This window comes from Eschscholzia californica, unplaced genomic scaffold (genome assembly GCF_041429995.1).
Source record: "Eschscholzia californica isolate CP2 unplaced genomic scaffold, dmEscCali1.0.p SCAF_5, whole genome shotgun sequence".
Lineage (NCBI taxonomy): Eukaryota > Viridiplantae > Streptophyta > Magnoliopsida > Ranunculales > Papaveraceae > Eschscholzia > Eschscholzia californica.
The window spans coordinates 11,810,197-11,834,338 of record NW_028238472.1 but is presented as its reverse complement, the minus strand read 5'-3'; the positions used below and the strand labels follow the sequence as shown (position 1 = coordinate 11,834,338).

Genomic DNA, 24,142 nt, shown 5'->3' with positions numbered 1-24,142 from the left:
CTAAATGATGCCCTAAATGATGTGGACATATAGTTGGAATCTGTTTCAAAATATACGTTAGGAAGTCGGCTCTGTCGAAATGCATTGGGTCCGAGTCGGCCCAATTGACATCATTGGGTCCGTAACGAAATAAGTTTAAATTGAAAGTTTGTTGTATAAAATTACCTAAAATGACTACCATACAAGTGAAAAGAAAATGTCATATACACACAATTCAAATTAAGACCGAAAAACCAACCAAATCACCAACGAACAAAAAAAAACAAATTGAAGAAAAATGTGGATCTTGTAATATAGATAGTAGATGATCAAATGATTCATTAATAACCAATTTCAACTCTCTTGTACACTGTCTGTATTAGATGAAGTACAAAATATTCTATTGATGTTTCAGTTCATTGAGCCAGATTTAATATTGTCCAAGTAAAAAAGAAAGCAAATTAAAATAAGAAAAAGGTAGAGGCAATAACGGTATGAAAGGCAACTGTCATTTTAGGGTTTACTTTGTTTCCTGTAATTTTTGGATAGTGGTATCAAGCAACAAAAAATAAGAAGATCATAAGGAATACAATTAGTACAAAAAATATCTTGATCATCAGCCATCGATTGGATGAGATTCCATTCAGATATTTCAGTAGAGCTCCTTGTGCTCCTTCGACGTTTGCTAGGGTATCTTCCATGTTCTCATCAATCCTGTCATATTAGAACCCCGTTGTTAAGTCAATCAAAAGATATCTTAATTCTCAAGGATTGGTTATAAAGATTTTATGCGTTTCAATCATGGTAAGCTACTCTGACATGATAATTGATGAATGTGAAAAGTTTTCCGTGTATGGTAGAACTTATTGGTTTATTTGAATGTGAGAACTCTTAGAAACACACAACCACTACCTTGAGTACAGAGAAACTTAGCCATCATATATAAATTTATTAAGATTGCACAATATCTAAATATAAACTTTATCTTTCTACTTAAATATATACTCTAACCCGAGCTCAGGTCTGAGAAATTCGGGGTCCGACTTCACATGGTAAGAACTAAGAATCCTACACAGGGTACATACTATTGCATATAAATATAAAACAATTGAGATTCATGCCCACTAAACCTGTCATGTCTCGATAATAGGTCTTCATCCGCTTACGAGAAAAGATTACACAATCATGATAATCTGATCATATGGGTTATGTGTTGATGAAATGAATAACTCCTAAACGTAAACTAACAATTTACTGGAACATTTCTAAGATATAGGAGGACATGAGAACGTCAGAATGCTACCTGATGGCTATCTCTCCTTGCTGGGATACCATAGTTGCTAGTTGTTGAAAGATGTTTCCTAACTCATGGATGGTTGATTCTACATTTTGAAGAGCTTCAGCTCTACTCTGCATGTAGCTGTCCTGTAATGGAACCATCTGTTGTTGTTGTTGTTGTTGCTGGTGTTGATGCTGCTGCGGGAGTAATGGCTGACTTGGGCTAGATGGTTCCCCGTCAATATGCTTCCTGGTGAAAGGGAAGGCAAAAAGAAACAGAGGAAGAGAAAACAAAAGAAGAACTTCAGAAGTTAACATGCAGGTTTTTGTACCTATGAATTCTACCACAAAGTTTCCACTTCAAAAGAAGCCGGAAGATGACAAGAAAAATGGATCTAAGTGATATGCCTCCTCAGTAACTAGGGAGTTATTCGGGTACTAGGCTGTAGCCTCAGCTGACTATGGTTAACTAGGCTGTAGTCTGATCTGACTTTGGTTAACTCAGCTTCACCCTTCTTTTTTCCTTCTTCTCTGGTTTAAGGTTTTTAGAGACAGGAAGAAGATAAAAACAGGATGATTTTCCAAATTAATAGAGTTAGACACTGCCAAACATAAAGTATTTAGTAACTTATACCGAGGAAACAATTGGGAGGATGAAGATGCCCCATTGGCCCATGGAGCAGGAGGGGCAGTTGAGGGATTAGCAGCTGCCCTGGAAGCTAATGGTCGCTGTCGTACAAAAGGATTGCTAGATTCCTTTGAAGCAGAAGAAGAAAATAACTGCCTTCTGTTTTCGTGAACCTTCAAGTTCTGCAAAAATAAAGGTAGAACCGAACATATAAGTGGGCAAATATGAACGAAAGATTATAAACATAAATGGCAAAGAAAGATAGGAAGTGAGGAAGCAATTTTGACCTACCTCTGTCCGCATAGTGAGAACTTCTTTGAACTCTTTTGTGGTGCTCATTAAGCGGTTCTTCAGGTTATCTACAACTGTTGTGGAATGACTGGTGGTATCTTTGGAGATATTACCACTGTCATTCTGGGAGTTGCAGAGAAGCTGCAGGTCTACCACTGCCGAGTTTAACGCAGTAATGTCCTGCTTTAAGACTGCCGTCAGCTCTTGGATCTCTAAAGTTGGATCGTCAAAAACTGATGTCCTCTTTGCCACTGTTACACCAAATAAGAATTATAGTTGATTAGTTACCAAATATAAGCAACAAATTAGGCGTCACCGAACAAGAATGTGAATATGCAATGTCTTCACTCCTATTACCAGTGCTGCTGGACGCCTGGCTCATTTCTCTTATAATTTATAAATTTTGAGCCTTGGAGGTATCAGAAGAAGCATCATTTTCTCCATCAGTTCTACTAAGATCTATATATCATTGATCAACTACAATACAATATTTACTGAAGGAGTCTTGTCCTGTATTCGCCCTTGAAAGCTCGTATTCTCATCCAAGCCCTCCTATTCAACCTAAGACTTCTTGAGCATTTTCATAAGTCAAGGAAAAGTTTTATACTAGTCTGGCAATCATTCGTGATACTTCGGCCAAGTTCTTTCTGCCATGAAAGATTTGGGTGAAGGAACATCCTGGCATAATTCACTTAAGATGAGATTAAAACCCAGACATCAGCTTTTCCCTCCACTAGTTTAACCCCTATCACATTCTAACAGTTCACACTTTCAATCGGAGTACTTTTCAGAACACCTAACTAATTCTACAGCATTCCAGGGAAAAAGATAAGATATCCAGAACGTGTCATTTACCATTTGGGTATTTATACCAATATCTCGAAAGCGAGGAAAAACTCTTTCGAGGTTTCCTCACTTCAAGACACACCCACTATTCTTGTATCTTTCTATGATTTTCTAAATCACACAAAATAGTTCGTCTAGTTAGTAAGATAAACATTCTTCTACGTCCTAAACCTTCACGCAATATGATATTATGATCGGTACTATGCTAATTCTTTTGTTGTTTAATGTCCCATTTCAATGATAATTTACAAAAATTGCGGTTAAGAGAGTACTCTAAACCTAACGAAATCTACAAATCTACAAAATCAATGAGTAGTGAAACTTACATTTTGCTAGTTTTGCAAGTTTTTGTGATGTTTGATGGATTCCATATCCAACTTTTGAAGCTCTCTTGTTAAATTCCGATTGAATAGAAAGACCAGATCGAGGAGGACCTTCATGTTTAGAACCGCTACTACTCGGTGCATTTCCCGCAGGAGATGAAACCGACTTCTTTAGCCTCTCTGCTACAGTGAGAAACTCTTGTGTACGATCACGATAAGATGATTGTGCGGTTCTCACAGACATTTCGTTAAAAATACTTCAATTTGCCACAAATCCACCTTCTAATTGAGTCGCGATGATATCAGATCAAGATCAATTCCGCACAAAATCACAGATCCAGAAGTTACGATCACTCTCAATCAAAATTGGTATTATTGAAATGCAAAACCCTAGATCTGATGCTCCGTCCAAAATACTTATTGTAGATACCTTCAAATTCATCAAAATCAACTAGTTAAGAAATCAAATGAGAAAAACCGAGCAGAACTTTTAGGGTTTATGGAGTAATCAAAGTTTAGGAAGTAGAAAAGGAATCTGAAAAAATGGTAGGGAAAATTAAGCTTACCTGGAAGAATTTAGAAGAGAAGAAAAGAAACAGCTAGAATCGAAAAGATCCGGAATACTTAAACCGTTTAAAAGTACCGAATTTCTTCTTTTATATATCGGAATAGATTTTATCTCAATTCTCAGTGTTCAATATTGGGTTGAGTTTGACTTGTCCTAATGGAATACACAAAATTCAACAAAAATAAATAAATAATGGAATACACAAAACAATGGATCCGAGTTGGTAAAGAAAAATGTTAGTAACCAAGAAAAACTACACGACGTTTTTATTTGGATTATCGTGATTCGTATTTTTAATGATTCTGATCCACTAATCGACAAATCTCGTTTTTATTTGGATTATCGTGATTCGTATTTTTAATGATTCTGATCCACTAATCGACAAATCTCGTTTTTATTTGGATTATCGTGATTCGTATTTTTAATGATTCTGATCCACTAATCGACAAATCAAAAAAAAAAATCACATTAGATTTCTTCCCAGAGTCTTGCCTAATTTTTGCAATGGGTTTGCAAACTATTTACAAATGTTTTGCAATGGTTTTCAACAGGGGTGCAATGGTTTGCAAACTGTTTGCGACTAAAAACCAGGAACATGATAGACATTTGCAATGGTTTACAACTGGTTTACACTTGGAATCAGGAACAAACACAAGATATTGCATTGGTTTGTACCTGGTTTGAAACTGGATGTCTGGAAAATAAGAAGAAATTTATCTTTAACACAAAACCTCGAAAGTCAGAAACAATCAAAATTATCCTTCCATTATTGTTTGCAAACTTAAGTTACCAGGATGTTGTAAGCAAATTGTATAAAATAAGGAAACAGAAAAACTTCAATGGAGTTCCTAAACAGCTAAGTTTTCACCTCAATGGAACTTCATTATATCATCCATTAGTTTACAATTAATCAATAGAATCGTCCAAACCTTCAGTCAAAAATCTGCTAAAATATCTCATGTCATTCGAAATAGAATATCTATTTGAAAAACATACACAACTCGATATGATGCGAACTTGGGCCAGGTTCAATACGAATACAATGGGCTCTTTCACGAATGCTTCGATTACTTTTCTGATCCGAATCCTTCCAGATCTGTCATTGGATCTCTTATGAGTCAATCCTAGTTCGCTTTTTTTCCTTTCCTCGTTCTTGCTGAAATATGACGCATGAGCTGAGCTGATAGGTTCTAAAACCATTTGGTTTCAATATTCGAAAGTCACGCTGTCCTGCAACAAAGAAACTTTCAATATTATAGAAGATAAAGAGATGATGATTTTTTGTAGTATAAAAAATGAATATGGTATGAAATTAAGAATATGCAATAGGAGAAAGTTGTACTCTTATTATCTTGACAAGTAACTCTTATTAAAGATTAGGGTTTAAGGAAAGAAATTACACATTACTCCATATGATGAATATTCACAAAATTTTAGTAGGGATTAAAAAGGCAAGGCATAACAAGAACTAAGTAGTTGGAGCTCTGGATTTGGGACTGAGCCCGAGTAGAGTCGACCCCAAATTCCTAAAGGAGGGGAAAGGGGGGCTTGGTCCGAGTTCATCAAACTTCACTGGGGCTACTGCCAAGCCTACATAAGCCCAAGCTAAGCCACGTTCCTCGCATTGGTTTCTCGCTTTCTCTCGCTGGAATCTAAATACATCAACCAAAGGAAAAAGTTGGGGATTCTGGCCAGTTCACCGACCTCGGCATGGGCTATGTGGAAGCCCACCTAAGCCCGAAGAGAACCCGGAGTACTCCGACAGTCCGACTACACAGCACAAGTTACAGCTCACATGACACTGTCTAATATGTCATATGATCACTAGAATGTTTGGTCGAAGTGTTCATAGAAATACTTAAATCTATTTGTAAATAGAAAAAAAGAAATAGATGCTTCTGGATCAAGTTCTATAGGGCACAAAATACCTATCGGAAAAAGAAGTTTCAATCGAATCAATAAACATATAAATGAAAACAAAAGAAAATCCATTTACTTCACAGAAAATCAAAGTCAGCTTTGGAGTTATGTAGTTTACCAGTTGAAGCTGCTCAAATTAGCTACTTGAATATCTGATTCGACGAAAATCGCTTTTAATCTCCTCTTCCGCAAACTACATGAAACAAGAAGCCAGTCCACAAGATCCCTTACCACTTCGTTTCCGACATTAGTTTCGGAAAGATCTATCAGCTATCGTTGAAAGAGTTCGATCTCCAAAACACAAGGATCTTTAAACACGATAACTGTTTCAAGTCGTTTAAATAATTCCATAATAAATGAAACAACATCTTCAGCCAAGTGAAAACTCAAACAAAATCATGTGGGTATATGTCTATGTTGCATTAAACCGATAAATCAAACTCGATTTCTCATAAAACAGATAAAACCAGTTCCGTTTGTTTAGTTTACTTTCTTCTTAGACATATACTTTTACGTTTTTGACTAAGAGCAAAACGTCGGGCCATAGCTGGATTATAGAAGCTCCTCATATGCTCCGAGAGTTGATGGATAGCTTGGAGATCACCCATTTCTGAAAGTCGCATAAGAAAAGAATCAAATTTCTTATACGGTAATTTCATCCCTTTATTCACAACATTTCCTAAAAGAAAACACGCATCCTCCATTTTATTACAACTAAATAGTCCTTCAATCATCACACAATAGGTATCTGTATCTCTTTTACATCCCCTCTTTTCCATCTCGTCCCAAGTCTCAAAAGCTCCGTCGGGTTGATCCATCTCAAAAAACATCGTAATTAACATATTATATGTATGAACGCTCGGTACACAATCGACTTCAATCATTCTTTGATAAAGTTTAAGTGCTTCATCTGGATTATTAAGATCACAAAGAACTTTAAGGAAACAATTATAAGTAACAATATCAGCAGGATAACCTTTTTGTCCCATTTCTTCTAAGAACTTATAAGCTTCCTCGATTTTTCCAGCCAAACACATCCCCTCAATTACTTCCTTATAGGTCGAAACATCAGGTAAGCAACCACAACTTATCATATCAGCTATAAGGTTGAAGCATTTATCGATTTTATCATGTTTAGCAAAAGCAACAATCATAATAGCATAAGTTTTTGCAGTTGGGGAAGACATGGACGAACCTTTTGTTCTCATGAATTCGAAAAGCTCAGATGCTTCTGAAACCAACCCCGCTCTACAAAATGCATCAATGGCAGTATTATACGTAAAATTCTCAGGTACATGACCCTTTTCGATCATTTCTTCCAATACCTGCATTCCCCTATTTGGGTTTCTCACTCTACACCAACCGAAAAACAAAATGTTATAAGTGTTTGCATCTGGTTTAACCTTTTTCTTGATCTTCATAAACATAGTTTCAGCTTCTTCAACAAGACTACATTTGCATAACGAATCTAATAACAAATTAAACGCATTGATTTCGGGTTGTGTTTTGACTCTTATTTTCTTCTTTCTCGTAAATTTCTGAAGATGGGTAAGATGGTTTTCAGTATATTTTCTCAAAATCTCGATGAGAATATCAATAGGTACAGAATTTCTATCCTTTCTCTTCATGTAATCAAGTAAATCACAAACAATTCTAAACTGTTTTACTTTATATTTAGTACTAGATAGAATATCAATCATCTCATTATAAGTTTGTGGTTCATGCATATAACCTTCTTGTTTACCTGCCCATGTAAAGAATCTGAAAGCGATTTTTTCCTCGAAACGAAGCTTTAGAAGAACATTGTCGACCAATTCAGTAGTTAATCTAATACCCATCAGCTCAAGAGCACTCTCCATGTTTCTATCAGGACTGGAATTGTCAATGATAATATTATATACTTTATCAGAATCAATACATTGGGTTAGTTCTAGTGTTTCAGAAGGGGGTGATGGGGAAGAAGAACAATGTCGAATCGAAAATGGGTAGTTAAAAAAACGAGACTTAATTGAAAATGGAGTTAAACAAGACAAAGATGAACTTTGAAAAACTGAAACAGATGAAGTTTGAGTAGATTGAGATGGTAATGAATGTGAGTTCAAGTTTCTGAAAGAATCAATAAACTGTAACAGTAATGGTGGTACAAAGTGATTCAGACAATAAAAACGCCTAATTGCACTAATTGATTGGAATTGAGACATGGGTATTACTCCTTTGAATCAGAAACCACGATTGAGGAACAAATTTGGGTGAAATTTAAAACAGACAGAGGAATTGAGATTGAAAGATAAAATGAACTGAAAATTTTATCGAAGTGGATAATATACTGAGAATAAATAGCAGTAAAGAGCTAAAAGCTTCAAACTTTAACAAAGACGTTTCTAAAGTAAGTAGAGTTTCCCTCCAATTTCGTAAAATAATGATTCATTCAGAATGAGAGCTCCTTGTTCTTGGAGTAGTGGAGCGAAAACGGAAAACCCTAGGTTAACTGGATATGGTAGGGAACCAGGATATTGACACCAACATTTTGGATTAGGGCGCCAACAAAGTCCGCACCTTTCGACTATTTCACAAAAGCAACTAGCTGTGTACAGGGTAATTTTTTGGACAACCCCAGAATATACTCCCTTTAAACAAAAAACTTCTATTCCTAACTGCTACTCTTCTCATCATAACTTTTATGTAACTATTTTGAATCATCAATAGAAGTTATGTTGTTTTAAAAAATGCTACTGTAATACCCTAATGTGATGTTTCACCACACAAAAATATGCAACATGCACTGGACAACAAAGCATGTTCTTACACAAGTTAAAGAGGCTAGAAGTTATTTTGATCTTATATCTTTTGTGTATGTTAATAGGAAGCTAAACTCAAAAGCTAACTCACTTGCTATTAACAATAGGAATGGGGCTTCTTCTACCTCAACTTCTATTCCTAACTGCTACTCTTCTCATCATAACTTTTATGTAACTATTTTGAATCATCAATAGAAGTTATGTTGTTTTAAAAAATGCTACTGTAATACCCTAATGTGATGTTTCACCACACAAAAATAAGTAACTCTTAGGTCACGTCGGAATCGCAATCCGGAATATTGTTTTGCTCGCAGGAATGGAGAAGAATTGTATTTCTCTCGTACTGGAGTTCCATCTAAAGAAGGTAATATCAAATCAAGGGAGGGGGGGTTTGTGATTTTCATTCCCGAGAATAATTTATTTTAATATTTATTGACAAAATTATCTTCGATAAAATATTAGAATGGCTTATATTAAAATCGTCCTTAATATTATACCACAACTAAAAAAATTAAAGTCAACAACTGGTAGTCCAGTTGGTTAGTGCATTGCTCTGCAAGCAGAGCGTCAGGTTCGAGCCACTGTAACGGTAAACTAAGGAATATTGAACTTGATGGGTTATTAAAAAGTATAAATAATGTACGAGTAATAATTTTGTTGGGTTTTAGGCTTTTTTCATTTCTTAGTTTAACTTAGGCGGTTATCGTGTTGATCACATCTTTGTGATGTGTCAATGTCTTGTAACGACTAACATAGAACGTAGTCAACTCTCAAAAAATATTTAAAAATTTAAAATATACGGTTTCAACTATTGCACCACCATAGCAGTTGTCTTCCTCTCTCTGTAACTCTAGTTTTTTTTTCTCTTTCTCTCTAGTTTTTTTTTCTTTATCTCTTGTTTTTTTTTTTTTTTTTTTTCTCTCTCTCATTTTTTATTCTTTCCAATCAATTTCATGTTGTTTAAAAAGAAATGCCTTTTCCTTGTCTCTGGTTTTTTTCTTTCATTCTCTAGTTTTTTGTCCCTTTGTTTCTCTGGGCGTAGGGCAATTTTGATGGTGCGAAGCAGTGGTGGAGTGAATAGATAATATTGAAATATATAACAAACTTGATATGTAATTTATGTAGTTTAAGTAAAATGATGTAACAGAGCTTTTACAAAAGTTTACATTCATATTCGTGTATGAATCAGACACTAAGTTACGAATTTGTTAAGAATCGAATTCATAGTTCTGTTCAAACCAAAAACCAAACTAAAGTAACCTGATTTCTAGGAATCAGGTTACGAAACTGTGATTCCCAAGAATCACATTCCATTTTCGCGTGCCACATATAGTTTAATGTTTAAGTGACAAAGTGAAAAGATTAAGTACGCTAACAAGAAAAATAGTGACTAAGTTTAAGGTGTCGTTTAGCAATTACTGTGTCGTTTAGCAATTAAAAGCAGAAATATCTTTTACTTGTAGTAGAAGTCAAAAAATTATTCACTTAGTTCGACGATTTTCCCCTAATTCTAAATTTCTTTTCTGATAAAGATATCAGATTTTAATTGAATTATGATCTTGACCCATGATTTGAGTGGCATATGTGCAGGTAATAGTCGCGGTGGTGGTGGACGTGTTTGTGACATAAGTGGTGGTATTAGTTTTTCGTAGCAGTGTTGATGTGGTAACATAAGTGGTAATGGTGTTGAGAATATGGCCATGGGTGAGGGGAGGTGGTTGAAGTGTGATGGTGAGGTATCGTAGTGGTGGTGGAAAGGGTGTTGTTCTTATGCAATGATTCAATCTCATCTTGCATAGCTTTCAACCACTCCTTGTGTACATCATCTAGGGCTTCTTCATATACTGCGGTTCTCCACCATCTGTAACCATCACATACTCGTGTGGAGGATACTTGGTAGATGGTGCTCTCTCTCTAGTCGATCTTCTCAGTTCAACTGGTGGTTCATGTTGAACTTCCATTCCCTGCTCAACATCATCACTCATAGGAACATCTTCATGAGCTTCATCTTCATGATGTTGTTCTTCACCTACATTATCATGTATAACCTTAGGAGAGATATGTGGATCTATATCAATGAGATCATCACTATGATTCTCATGCTTCTCAACTTTCCCGAAGTCCTCAATAGTTTGATCTTCAAGAAAGACCACATCTCTACTTCTAATAATCTTCTTATCGACTGGATCCCATAACCTGTATCCGAATTTCTCATCTGCATACCCTAAAAAGATGCATTGTTTGGCTTTATCATCAAGCTTTGCTCTTTGATCTTTAGGTATATGCACAAAATCCCTGCAACCAAACACTCTTAGGTGTTCATAACTAACTTCTTTCCCAGACCACACTCTCTCAGCTACATCTCCATCTAATGGGGTTGAAGGTAATAAATTAATCAGATAACATGCAGTACGCATTGCCTCACCCCAGAAGCTTTTAGGTAACTTAGCTTCTGAGAGCATACATCTGATCCTCTCCACAATAATGTGATTCATGCGTTCTGCTACACCATTTTGTTGTGGAGTTTTGAGAATTGTCTGTTCATGTCGAATACCATGGGTTTTGCAATACTCTTCAAACGACCCGATGTATTCTCCACCATTGTCAGTGCGAATGCACTTCAATGATTTTCCTGTCTCCCGTTCTATCATGTTGTGGAAATTCTTGAAAACTGTAACTACCTGATCTTTGGTCTTTATGGCATACGTCCAAACTTTCCTAGAAGCATCATCTATAAAAGTAACAAAATACAAAGCACCACCAAGTGTTTTGACCTTTAAAGGTCCACAAACATCAGAATAAACGAGTTCCAAAACACTGGATTTTCTTTTAGACGCATTCCTTTGAAAGGAAACTCTATGTTGCTTTCCTATTAAACAATGAGAGCAAGTGTTTAAATTTATACCTTTTATGTTCGGTAGGTCTTGTCGTTTAGCAAGGATTTGAAGTCCCTCACTCATGTGCCTGAGTCTTCTATGCCAAAGATCAGTGGAAGAATCTTTTTCAACTGCATTCAATTCTCCTTTGCATAGTTTTACTTGAGTCCTATATTAAGTACAACACTTCTTCCCTCTTGCTATTACCATTGACCCTTTTGTGAGCTTCCACTTTCCATCACCAAAGTGATTGTGGTACCCTTCATCATCTAATACTCCGGTAGAGATTAGGATATATCGAAGATCTGGTATATGCCTCACATTCTTAAGAATCAATGTACTCTTTGTGCTCGTCTCAATTTTCACTTCTCCAATTCCTACGATTTTTGAGAAACCCTAGTTTCCCATCCTGACTTTGCCAAGGTCACCAGTTCTGTAAGATCTAAAGAAATCCTTACATGAAGTAGCATGATACGAAGCACCTGAGTCAACCAACCATGTTGTTTCTAGTTCTGACTCAGTCTAACTTAAGCAAGTGTCTCCACAAATTGAGAGTAAGATAATGACATCACCTGATGCAACTGTTGTAACATTATCTTGTTTTTCATCATCCTTTTTATTTTTTTTCTTTGGCTTATTCTTGCATTCACTCTTGTAATGACCCATTTTTCCATAATCAAAACATTTAACTTCTTTCTTTGGTTTTGATCTCCCCTTTGACTTATCACGGTTATAAGGTTTTTTACTTTTACCTCTCTCCCGTCTTTCTGTAACAAGTGCTTCTGAATGAGACTCGTCTGACGACGATTTCCTTCTTGTTTCTTCATTCAACAAAGTACCTGTTACATGATTCATACACATTATGCCATCAGAAACAGAATTGCTAAGAGGCACCACCAATGTCTCCCAACTATCTGGTAAAGAATTTAGAAGAAGTAAGGTCTGCAACTTATCGTCCAAAACTAACTTCATTGCAGAAAGCTGATTTACTGGACTTCTCATCTCATTCAAGTGTTGAGCAATTGAGGTTCCTTCTTCATATTGTAGTTTTCCTAGCTTTCTGAACAAGTAAGCCTTTTTGGCAGTTGTCTTCTGATCATATAATTCTTCTAATTTCATCCATAGACTAAAAGTGGAAGTCTCCGTCGATACATGATGAAAAACATTGGATTCTACTCATTGTCGAATAAATCCGACAACCTTTCGATCTAATACCTTCCAGTCTTCTTCATCCATCTTCATCGGTTTTGTACCGTGATTTTCAATGGGTGCAGCTAAGTCTTTGCAGTATAACAAATCTTTCATTTTTTCTTTCCACATCAAATAGTTTTCTCCATCTAAATTAATCATACGATTAGTATTCACTTCCATATTTCTGAACAATAAATCCAACCTGAGCTCTGGTACCACTTGTTAGGAAAAATAACCTAATGAACTTGTTCAGAAATATGAAGATAAACGATGTGAATGTAAAAGCAGAGACACCAAGATAATTTAACGTGGAAAAAAACCCCTCCAAGATAGAAGGTAAAAAACCACAGGACCTAGTCCAGAAATCTTCCACTATAATGATAATAATGGGTTACACAATTCTTCTCTAAAGCAATAGGGGATTAACCAATTCTTCCAGATGTGTAGAAACATTCTTGGATAACAACTCTTTACCAAAACTATGGTGGATAATATGAACAAAGAAACAAAGAAATAGAAATCTCTTACTCCTTAGGATTTGAACAAATCCTAAACTACCACAAACTAAATTGCTTCACAAGATTAATAATCTTCTTTTCTTCAAACCAATATTTTCTGATTCAATTTCTCCTGAAAGACCCACTTTAAATCTCTCTTACTCTGACTTCTCTTTGTTCTGAAAGTTGTTAATAATCTCATCCCTTTCATTTCCTTCTATAATGATAAATAGGGAGGTTTACCAATAGAAATAGGAATTTCTTTTTAAGCTTCAAAAAAATAGAAACTTCTATTTTTTCCCCAAATAAGGAATAAGGGAAATCCTATTTCAATTAGGAGTCTTTTTATTATAAGGAGGGACACCAACAGTCGTAAATGTTGTTCTTTGTTTGCTAAAATGTAGTTCCCAATATTTTTTTACTCTGTGATTGTGTTTTATTCTTCTATATATGTGTTTATGCTATCTTTACTCCCACTCAAGTCCCCCCATGCACTCGGTGTTCACTAATTTTATGTACAAAAAATGAATATTTGTTTATGTACTCATGCTTAAAGCCCCACTTACAATAAGTATTTAGTAAGTTAATCTAGTTTTAGAACAAGTGAAGTCGAGTTCGTTGCACCTAACATAATGATACTACTTAAACTAAGATAACACACTACACTACGTCACAAATTGTATACAACTATGTGTTATGTGTTATGAACCTGCAATGGCATTTATGTACAATTCATAGCTTATTCCAAATATAAAAGTTTTGGTGTTTTTAGAGTGATCTTGGTTGTGTTCATGGTCTCTTCCAGAAAGGAAGCCTGAAAGACTTACGTGTGAGAGAATACAAATGAGAATTACCTTATTTAAAAAATCTTTGACTTTTTTAATTTTTTTTTATTAATTGGTAAAACTATGAGACTAATAAAAACAAAAAGGAAATTTGGCCAAATATCTCTAGTATCTTTTTTAGCTTTGGTTAAAAAAGACTCATCAAAGTTTTATAGACTTCGACTCCCATTTGTATTTCTGTAATTTCCTAACACGGAGAAAAGACGTAATTGCCTTTGTTAGTCAAAGAAAATTAAATAAGTGTTATTTTAAATATTGGAAAAAAAATTTCTTTCTTTCGCTAAGTTGAAACACGATCTTCCCCACTCTCTCACTAAAATTGATCACGATCTCCACCTCTCTCTCTAAAACCGAACAAACGGATCGCATAACTACGAAGAACGACTAATTCTCCATCTTCATCTCCATAACGGACATTCTCTTTTCGACTACAAAATATCCATCTTCAAAAACTCTTTTAGGTTGCTCATAGTTTCAAAATTCACATTCCACTTTATTTGTAGCCATTTTTTGTTTACTAGTTTATATATAGGGGTTTTTCAAACATATATAAAATGAATAATGTAATTTAACTTATACTACAATATTTACAACTAAGTATTGGTTTCATATTCTAGATAAATTAGTGGGTGTCATTTTTCATTATGCTCATAATACTAATAATTTGCGTATCTCAACGAAAAAAATACTAATAATTTACGTCTAAAATCCCTGCACAAATAATGAGAGTGCAAGTAGATTGGCCACAACAATTAGAAACTTCATAGGTATAATTACCTTGTTTAGCAAATAAAATGTTTTTGATTATTTATCAGCTGAATGAATTCTCTTTTTCTTTGCAGAGTTGATTGTGTTTTGCACGTATGTCAATTAATTTGAAAGGGTGGGGATATTGAAGAAAGGAGGTTGAACCACAAGAGATGAGGAAACTTAAAAGGAAATTAGATAGTTGTCGAAGTTGTTTTAGATTATAAATATTATTGGTCTAACTCGAAAAAACACTTCTGAATTTATTTTTTGTTGTGAATATTTTGATGAGTGAATGAACGTGTTTGTCAATATTTTGATGAATGGATAAGGTGATACATGACAATTGTATTTAGATCAGTGTTTGTGTTTGTATAAGTCTTCATATTTGTCTTTACATTAGGTTTCGGATTGTGATTGTCTATTTAGTTTAGAATATTATAATTTTAACAGAGATGATTGTACATCGCGAGTAACCAAATTCTAATTGAAATGATCGTTAGCAGGAATCAATGAAACGACATCAATTCAAATGCCATCAATTGTACCTTTTTATTTCAAAAAAAAAAACCCTCTCATTATTATTCATTGTTGATTAAAAAATCATTTATTATGTGGTATTTTTTGTAAGTATTAAACACCTATATCCTCAAACTACTTTTCAATGTTATTACACAATTTTATTATGTTTGTGGTTTTCACAAGTGCTTTCGCTTATATGTCATTGGTGTTAAAATGCTTAGACCCAGTATTAATCTGCACGATTTGTTTAGTTTTGCAGCTGAGGACCAAAGAAGTTAAAGTGACCAATAGAATTTTATTTTTTGTATCACATCAAATGTTGCAATGGCAGTTGTTTGTGTTTTGACATTCAAATTGTGAGTTTAATACTTAACTATTACATATGAAGCCTTTATATAGGCTTAAGAAACCAACACTAATAATAGCCCATCCAATGTGAGACTATCTAAGATAACTCATATGACTATCTATTCTCTAACACTCCCCCTCAAACTAAAGGCTTCAAGATTGTGTAATAACTAAAGGCTTCAAGACTATCTAAGATAACTCATATGACTATCAAGATTGATAAGTACAATGGTTTGATACAATAAAAACTTTACTCATTACAATAACATTTAATAACAAAATAAAAATAACTTAAAGGCAAAGCAACTTTTGTTTCTCTTGTATCAATGGTGATTTGGCTTCCTCCACAATAAAAGTAACCTATAAAAAGTAATCAAATCACCTCGAAGAAGGCAACTTCTCTGAACGATATTTCAAAGAAAAAACGTCTCCTAAAAAATGTACACCCTAAAGCGAAATTAAACCTAAATAGTTCGGGTAAAATTAAATCTAAGTTTAGAAACCGAAAAAAAGAAGGTGAGATTTGATACTACAAGCCCCTAAGTTTTATTAAACAAGGTCAAATTCAGAAATGACCCAACTGCTGTAAACCAAACGGAACGCACCTGAAGATCTGCCATCGGGGCCCATCTCTTGTTTGGTCGTTTTATTCTAGTAATCATTATCAAATAACTAAATTTTACCTCCAACACTAACCAAATCAATTTCAGTTGGGGTTTCTCTCTCTTCGCTAGTGAATACAGACTCTCTCTCTCTATTGATCATATCTCTTATTTTCTGCTGGAATCTCTCAATTATCTGTGAATAATGATGTGTTTTATTTCATCAGTTCATCTAATTATTTGTTATTTTTGTTTTGTTTCTTGATGAATCAAATCGTTTTTCTTCCTAGAATCTGTCTTTTATCTGTTTTATTTCATCTGTTCATCTGATTACTTTTTCTTTTTGTTTTGTTTCTTGATGAGTCAAATTGTTTTTCCTCCTGGAATCTGTCTCTTATCAGTGAGTAATGATGTGTTTTTTTTCATCATCAGTTCATCTGATTACTTGTTCTTTTTGTTTTGTTTCTTGATGCAAATCGTTTTTCCTCCTGAAACTTGTCTCTTATCTGTGAGTAATGATGTGTTTTATTTCATCAGTTCATCTGATTACTTGTTCTTTTTGTTTTGTTTCTTGATGAATCAAATCGTTTTTCCTCTGGAATCTATCTCTTATCTGTGATTAATGATGTGTTTTCAGTTCATCTGATTACTTGTTCTTTTTGTTTTGTTTCTTGATGAATCAAATCATTTTCCTCCTGGAATTTGTCTCTTATCTGTGAGTAATGATGTGTTTTATTTCATCAATCATCTGATTACTTGTTTTTTTTGTTTTGTTTCTTGATGAATCAAATCGTTCCGTCTCTTATCTGTGATTAATGATGTGTTTTTTTTCATCAGTTCATCTGATTACTTGTTCTTTTTGTTTTGTTTTTTGATGAATCAAATTGTTTTTCCTCCTGGAATTTATCTCTTATCCCGTGAGTAATGATGTGTTTTCAGTTCATCTAATTACTTGTTCTTTTCGTTTTGTTTCTTGATGAATCAAATTGTTTTTCTTCTTGGAATATGTCTCTTATCTGTGATTAATGATGTGTTTTCAGTTCATCTAATTACTTGTTCTTTTCGTTTTGTTTCTTGATGAATCAAATCGTTTTTCTTCTTGGAATCTGTCTCTTATCTATGATTAATGATGTGTTTTCAGTTCATCTAATTACTTGTTCTTTTTGTTGTGTTTCTTGATGAATCTAATCTTTTTTCCTCCAAGAATCTCTCTTATCTATGAGTAATGATGTGTTTTATTTCATCAATTCATCTAATTACTTGTTCTTTTTGTTTTGTCTCTTGATGAATCAAATCGTTTTTCCTCCTAGAATTTGTCTCTTATCTGTGATTAATGATGTGTTTTCAGTTCATCTAATTACTTGTTCTTTTTGTTTTGTTTCTTGATAAATCAAATCGTTTTTCCTCTTGGAATCTGTCTCTTATCTGTCAGTAATGATGTGTTTTATTTCATCAATTCATCTGATTACTTGTTTTTTTTGTTTTATTTCTTGATGAATCAAATCGTTTTTCCTCCTGAAACATGTCTCTTATCTCTGAGTAATGATGTGTTTTATTTCATCAGTTCATCTAATTACTTTTTCTTTTTATTTTGTTTCTCGATGAATCAAATCGTTTTCATTCAAGAAAGCTCTTTAATCTCATAGAGGTTTTCATTCTCATCGTTTTAAGCATCTTGAAATGTGGAATTAGCGTAGTAATTTGAGTAGATTATAAATTAGGTTTAATCATTAATCTCGACTTGTTTTATAATATTTACTGTTCAATCATAATATTTGATCTATATTGTGGAGTTTGAGATTTGAAGTTGCTTTTGGAGATTTCTCACATTTGGTTCTATTTTGAAATTGCTGGTGGTTTATCCTCATGGTAATGACCCCCAATTCAGTTTCATATATATATATATATATATTACATATAATATATATATATAATATATATAATATATATATAATATATATATAATATATATAATATATATATATATATTATATCATACTGAAGATTAGATCTATATATAATATATATATTATATATATATATATATATTATATATATATATATATTATATATATATATTAATATATATATATATATCATACTCACAGTATTAAGTTTAGGTTTAGTAGTTTGGTGCTATGGGTGTTTGAGTTGTACTGACTTGACTTGTCAATGTCATCACTGAAGATTGTTATGAGCATTATTGTCTCTTCATTTGGGCGAGTAGAGTTCCAATTATGTTGTTTCTTAAACGAAAGACGAATAACGATTAGTGATGCCTAATGTTTCATAGAGAAACCATGGACTTAAATCCAAATGCTTATGTGTTTGTGCCAGCCGCCCAACTCATTCCTCCAGCACGTTCAGGGGCAAGAGTCTTTCATCCCATGATCCCATTTCATAGTTGTAAGAAATCTCTAAGAACTTTAATGTTTATCTTTTTATTCAATCAATCATTTTCTTCTTACAAGCTAGTATTTATACAAGTTGTGAATACAAGAAGAAGAAGAGAATTAAAAACAGAAAACAGGAAAATAGTTAGTTAGACAACTAATTCATGATTAGTTGTAACTAACTTTATTGTTATGTTTCTTGATTTCAGATTTGAAGTCAAAATGGAGTCAATATGAATTGACTGACCAGAGATGGACCTGAAGTCAAGATGGACCTGGTCAAGACAACTTCATAGACTTGACTGAAGACTTTGGTCAAGATTGACCCAAGTATATAAAAGGAGATTATTTTGCCCTAAGCCTGATTCTTCACTTTCTCTTTATCTCTTCGAAACCCTAGTTCCTTTTCTCTCTGAAACCCTAGTTTTACAGCCCCCCTCAAACGAATGATCATGAGGTCTTATGAATCATGAGTTTGCTTCTAAAAGAATCGAAGAGATCATAGGAGACACCCTTAGTGAAAATATCAGCGATCTGTTCTTTCGTGGGAAGATGATGAATCACCAGTGTTCCATTCGCAACCAAATCTCGAACGTAATGGAAATCCACTTCAATATGCTTCGTCCTGGCATGAAATATCGGATTCGAGGCCAAATACTTCGCACTGATGTTATCACAGTAGAGAACCATCGGCTTCTTTAGAGAACAGCCAAGCTCATCCATCAGGTATGATACCCAGACCATTTCTGTTGCTGTATTTGAAAGTGCCTTATACTCAGCCTCTGTCGAGGATTTAGCGACAGTAGCTTGTTTCTTAGAACACCATGAAACAAGTGTAGTACCAAGAAACACACAGTACCCTCCTGTGGACTTTCGAGAGTCAGAGCAACCAACCCAGTCCGAGTCAGAATAGCCTGTTAAAGATGTTAAATCACCATGAGAAATTTTGATTCCAGATGCCATTGAGCCTTTAATGTACCTTAGAATCTTCTTTACTAACACTAAATGACTTGATGTTGGCTTGTGCATGAACTGAGCTGCATAATTGACGACAAAGGACAGATCTGGTCGAGTTAAAGTCAAGTATTGCAAGGCTCCTACCAGACTCCTACATTGTGTTGGATTTGAAAGCTCAGCCCCATCTGTAAGTGAGACCCTTTGCCCAATTGATACTGGTAACTTTGAGGGTTTGGAATCCAATAGTTCTGCTTTCTTTAGTATTTGAAGTGCATATTTGTTTTGTGTTAGCATCATATATTTTTGCTGATCATGATAAGCCACTTCAATACCCAAAAAATATGATAGACTACCCAAATCTTTCATCTTGAACAAAGTACTCAAATCAGCTATTAACCCATTTAGTTGGTTGTCAGAGCTTCCTGTAAGAATGATATCATCTACATACAAAAGCAACACCATTGTACCTGTGTGTGACTGAAATACAAACATTGAATGGTCTGTTTTGCTTTTATGAAAACCATATGAATATAAAAATGTGGCAAACTTTGTGAACCATGCTCTGGGTGCTTGTTTGAGCCCATATAGAGCTTTATGAAGATGGCAGACATAAGATTCTTTTCCTTGTTGAACAAATCCTGAGGGTTGAACCATAAAGACAGGTTCATCCAGTGTGCCATGCAGAAAAGCATTTGACACATATAACTGTTTGATGAACCATGACCTGGTAACAGCTATAGTAAGCACTATTCTGATAGTATTTGACTTAACAACTGGACTGAAGGTCTCTGCATAATCAATACCTTCCTGTTGGTGAAATCCTTTGGCTACAAGTTTGAAGACCCATTTGCAGCCTAAAACATTCATGGTCTTGTTATATGGAACTAAAGATCAAATTTTATTGTCTAAGAGTGCTTGATATTCTTCCTGCTTAGCCTTTGTCCATTTTATATGTTTGGCTGCTTCTTTGTATGTTGTGGGTTCAGTGGGTAGATTTAAAATGGACAAGTATGCAACATTTAAAGTGTGAGGGGATGTAAAATGAGCCACAAAATCAGAGGGTAGTTGTTTACTCTTGATTATGCCATTTCTTCCTCTAGTAGTGACCTGACTAGTCTGCTGAATTGGAACTGAATCAAGATGAGTTGCTGGTGTACTAGTTCTAGAACTAGAAATGCCTAATGAACTTGAATCAATGTTTCTAGAGACTGAATTAGTTGGTGAACTAGTAATGTGACTAGGTGCCCCTAATTCAGTAGGAGTAGATTGGCTTGGAAGCAAATGAGGAAGAGGCAATGAAATATGTGGATGTATTTGCTGATCACCACTAGACTGTGTCTTAGAGATGTTGGCAAAAGGAAAAGTGCCCTCATAAAAAATGACATGTCTAGATATGTAGAGTCTTTTACTAGATGGTTCATAACACCTATATCCTTTGTGCTCACTGCTATATCCCAAGAACACACATGAAATACTTTTTGGGCTAAGTTTATCATGCCTAAGTATTCCTAGATGTGGAAAACAAGCACAACCAAAGACTTTGAATTGAGAATAATCAGGAGATACTTGAAAGAGAACCTCATGTGGAGAGATTCCCTGAAGTTGTTTTGTGGGTATCCTATTGATTATATATACTGCAGTATTAAAAGCATCATACCATAGAAATTTTGGTAAATTGCAATAGAAAGACATAGTGTTACCTAATTCAGTAATATGTCTGTGTTTCCTTTCTGCTTTCCCATTTTGCTGTGGTGTGTATGGACAAGAACACCTGAAAATGATCCCATTTGTGTCTAGATACTTTCTGAAATCCCCCTGTTTCAGTTCTGGAGCTCCATCTGATTGAAAATATACTATCTTTTCCTTCAATAGATTTTCAACAGTAGCTTTGAAGTGAATAAAACACTTTGTACTATCAGACCTAGCTTTCATAGCATATATCCAGCTATGTCTGCTAAAGTCATCAAGAAATAAAATGTAGTACTTAGCACCATTTGGAGTAGCAATAGGTGCTGGACCCCAGACATCACAATGTACCAAATATAGTGGTGTACTTGTAGTAGTAGTGGAATCCTCAAAAGGAAGGCATTTACTCTTACCCATGACACAAGAATTGCAGAATATTTTATCACTTGTAGATGATAGAGAAATCTTATTTTCATGATGTAATTGTTTGATAATACCACTGTTTGAATGTCCCAACCTAGCATGCCATATGTCATAATGTACTGCAGTTAGAGCTAGGTGAGCTGAGACCATTCTATCTTGTAATATACTATTGTGAACTTCAATAGGGTATAGGTTTTGCTTCATAGGACCTTCTGCCAAAACCTTCTTAGACCATAGATCTTTGATGCTATAACCCCAAGGCAGAAACTCAACTGAGCAAGAATTTTCTTTAGTAAACTTGGAGATAGATAAAAGATTTCTTTTAAGATTTGGCACACACAATACCTTATTTAGTTCAAATTTATGAGTAGCAGTGGAAAGTATAGAAGACCCTGTTTCAATGATAGGTAGAAACTTCCCACTACCTACCATAACAGCTTCTGAACCTTTATAGGTCTGACTTGAGTTTAGAATAGAAGAACTATGTGTCATATGACTACTGGCCCCTGTATCAGCCAACCAGGCTGTATTATGAGTAGAACTAGATTCAGTAGCAACATAACATTCTTCATCTGTATGAAAATTTGACTCACTGTCATAAAAAACATCATCTGTTATATAATCTGTTATGTCACAAACAATTGCTGTATGACACTCTTGGAAGATATCATCATCATTTGCACTAATATAACCTTGAATTGTATCATATGTTTCAGCAGTATTACATTCCAATAATGCTTCATCTGCATATAGATATGATTGTGAATCTGGTGCATTTTCAGTATTGATTATAGATGAATCTTGGTTATCTTGAGACTCAGAGTGATAACCCATATGGGTTTTATTTGGTTGATATCTGAAAAAACATACACCAGCTGAATGACCCCATCTTTTACAAATTCCACAAGGAACTTTTGTAAAATCAAAATCATCAGCTCTTTTTCCTTTGGATTGTGGATTTGCAGACACTAAAGAGGATGAAACATTTTCATCTTTTTTATTAAGGGTTGATGTTTATAGTAAGATGGAGATGGCTTGAAACCCTGTTTTGATTGTTGTTTTGAATGTTGTTGTTGATTATATCTTCTAACATAATATGCCTCTTGGTCAACTTCTCTAGAAAGTAACCACTGTTCATGTTGAATGAGTCTTGATTTGAGTTGAGCAAGAGAAAGATGCTCATTATTAGCTCTTATAGCAATTGTGAATTGATCATAGTCAACACTTAAACCATGAATGGCTATTCTAACTAATTCAGACTCAGATACTCTATCATTGACAGACAATAATGAGTCAGAGATTTGTTTTAAGGCCGCGGCTTTGGGGAATAAAGAATAATCTCCGGGGAATAAATTCTTTAGGGAATCTATATTTTTTTGTACATTCTCGGAGGAATATTTTATTTTAGTCCAAAAATTTAATTGATCAAACATTGCCTCCTAATCTTCATCTTCTCTATCTCCTTCACCACCATGACTTTCCACCACCACCATCCCGATCACCACCATTACGACCACCATTGCCACCCAAAGTTCTCTTATTTATTAAAGGAGGGTCATCATTCCATCATAAAATGGAAGAATTCATTCATTAACTTGAGATTAATCGATAATATATTCAAATTGATACTCTACATGAACTGTTTCAACCAAAATCATCTTCATGTAAATAAAATATACAGAGCACCCCATTTGGCTACAATATCCTTATCAATCACTTGGGATGATTAAGATGCATCATACTACCATTGTTTTAATAGTTCTTATCACAGAACATGCACATGGAAAGATTAGGAAGAGATCTACTAACCAAGACTAGGGTAAAGCAGAATCTAATCTTACGGAGAGAAAAGGGAAAAACTAATCTGATTTTTGCATTTAGAGAAATGGGAAAAACTAACCTAAGGTTCTACGTGGAGAGACCTACAAGTAGAATGGCAAATCTAGAGAGAGGTAATGTGTGCCTGTAGAGTAGAAAGAAAAAGTGAAAGGAATATGTTAGGTTGAAACATTTAGATCCAGATTTACATCTGAGATCTGCTGACAGAAAGGAAATGATTAATGCATTCAAGATCCAAATAATCTGAATATTTGCAGGGTGAATAATCTAGTAAAACCCTAGGTTTTCGTTTGATGAACCTGTCTCCAAGTTCATGAATTTTTTTTTAAGGAATTACATAATCAATGAGAGGACCAAAGAATTTCCTCTCTCACTAGACCTCGTCTGAAAGATCTCCCCTCTCTCTCTCTCTATACTTTTTTCTCTCTACTTCCCTCTCTCTCTCTAGACCTCTCTACTTCCTCTGAAAGAATTTCAAAGAATAAATTTTAGGGTTCCATTAAACCTTTGTTGTAGCGATTCACTAGAGAGAAGAGTAGAAGTTTGAAGAGTGATAACATTTTTTAGGGTTTTTACTTTTGTAAG

At 34.5% G+C, this 24,142-nt stretch overlaps 2 protein-coding genes across 6 annotated transcripts; both read right to left on the bottom strand.

Annotated features, from left to right (window-relative positions):
* Nucleotides 1–305: 305 nt before the first annotated feature.
* On the bottom strand, nucleotides 306–4,090 carry LOC147537088 (syntaxin-32-like). Of its 2 annotated transcripts, none has more exons than XM_086642132.1 (6): nucleotides 3,912–4,090; nucleotides 3,349–3,775; nucleotides 2,177–2,427; nucleotides 1,892–2,067; nucleotides 1,283–1,507; nucleotides 306–693 (listed from the first exon to the last, which is right to left on the bottom strand). In XM_086642132.1, the coding sequence occupies exons 2-6, from the start codon at nucleotides 3,587–3,589 to the stop codon at nucleotides 534–536; spliced, it is 1,053 nt and encodes a 350-aa protein (XP_086498258.1). In that variant the 5' UTR covers nucleotides 3,590–3,775; nucleotides 3,912–4,090; the 3' UTR covers nucleotides 306–533. The 2 variants fall into 2 exon arrangements, with proteins under 2 accessions (XP_086498258.1, XP_086498259.1); XM_086642133.1 differs by having other exon boundaries at nucleotides 3,349–3,624; nucleotides 3,912–4,072.
* A 565-nt stretch (nucleotides 4,091–4,655) lies between these two features.
* On the bottom strand, nucleotides 4,656–8,411 carry LOC147537087 (Pentatricopeptide repeat (PPR) superfamily protein). Of its 4 annotated transcripts, none has more exons than XM_086642125.1 (3): nucleotides 7,578–8,375; nucleotides 5,952–7,186; nucleotides 4,656–5,138 (listed from the first exon to the last, which is right to left on the bottom strand). In XM_086642125.1, exons 1-2 carry the CDS (start codon nucleotides 7,583–7,585, stop codon nucleotides 6,319–6,321), a joined length of 876 nt encoding a protein of 291 aa, XP_086498251.1. In that variant the 5' UTR covers nucleotides 7,586–8,375; the 3' UTR covers nucleotides 4,656–5,138; nucleotides 5,952–6,318. The 4 variants fall into 4 exon arrangements, with proteins under 4 accessions (XP_086498251.1, XP_086498250.1, XP_086498248.1 ...); XM_086642124.1 differs by having other exon boundaries at nucleotides 4,656–5,143; nucleotides 7,578–8,372; XM_086642122.1 differs by having other exon boundaries at nucleotides 4,656–5,143; nucleotides 5,952–8,411.
* Between the last annotated feature and the right edge of the window lie 15,731 nt (nucleotides 8,412–24,142).

Coding starts and splice junctions, on each gene's coding strand:
- LOC147537088 (XM_086642132.1), bottom strand. CDS start 3,589: ATGTCTGTGAGAACCGCACAATCATCTTATCGTGATCGTACACAAGAG. Junction 2,428..3,348: donor ACTTGCAAAACTAGCAAAAT/GTAAGTTTCACT, acceptor TTGGTGTAACAG/TGGCAAAGAGGACATCAGTT. Junction 694..1,282: donor CAAGGAGAGATAGCCATCAG/GTAGCATTCTGA, acceptor CTAATATGACAG/GATTGATGAGAACATGGAAG.
- LOC147537087 (XM_086642122.1), bottom strand. CDS start 8,034: ATGTCTCAATTCCAATCAATTAGTGCAATTAGGCGTTTTTATTGTCTG.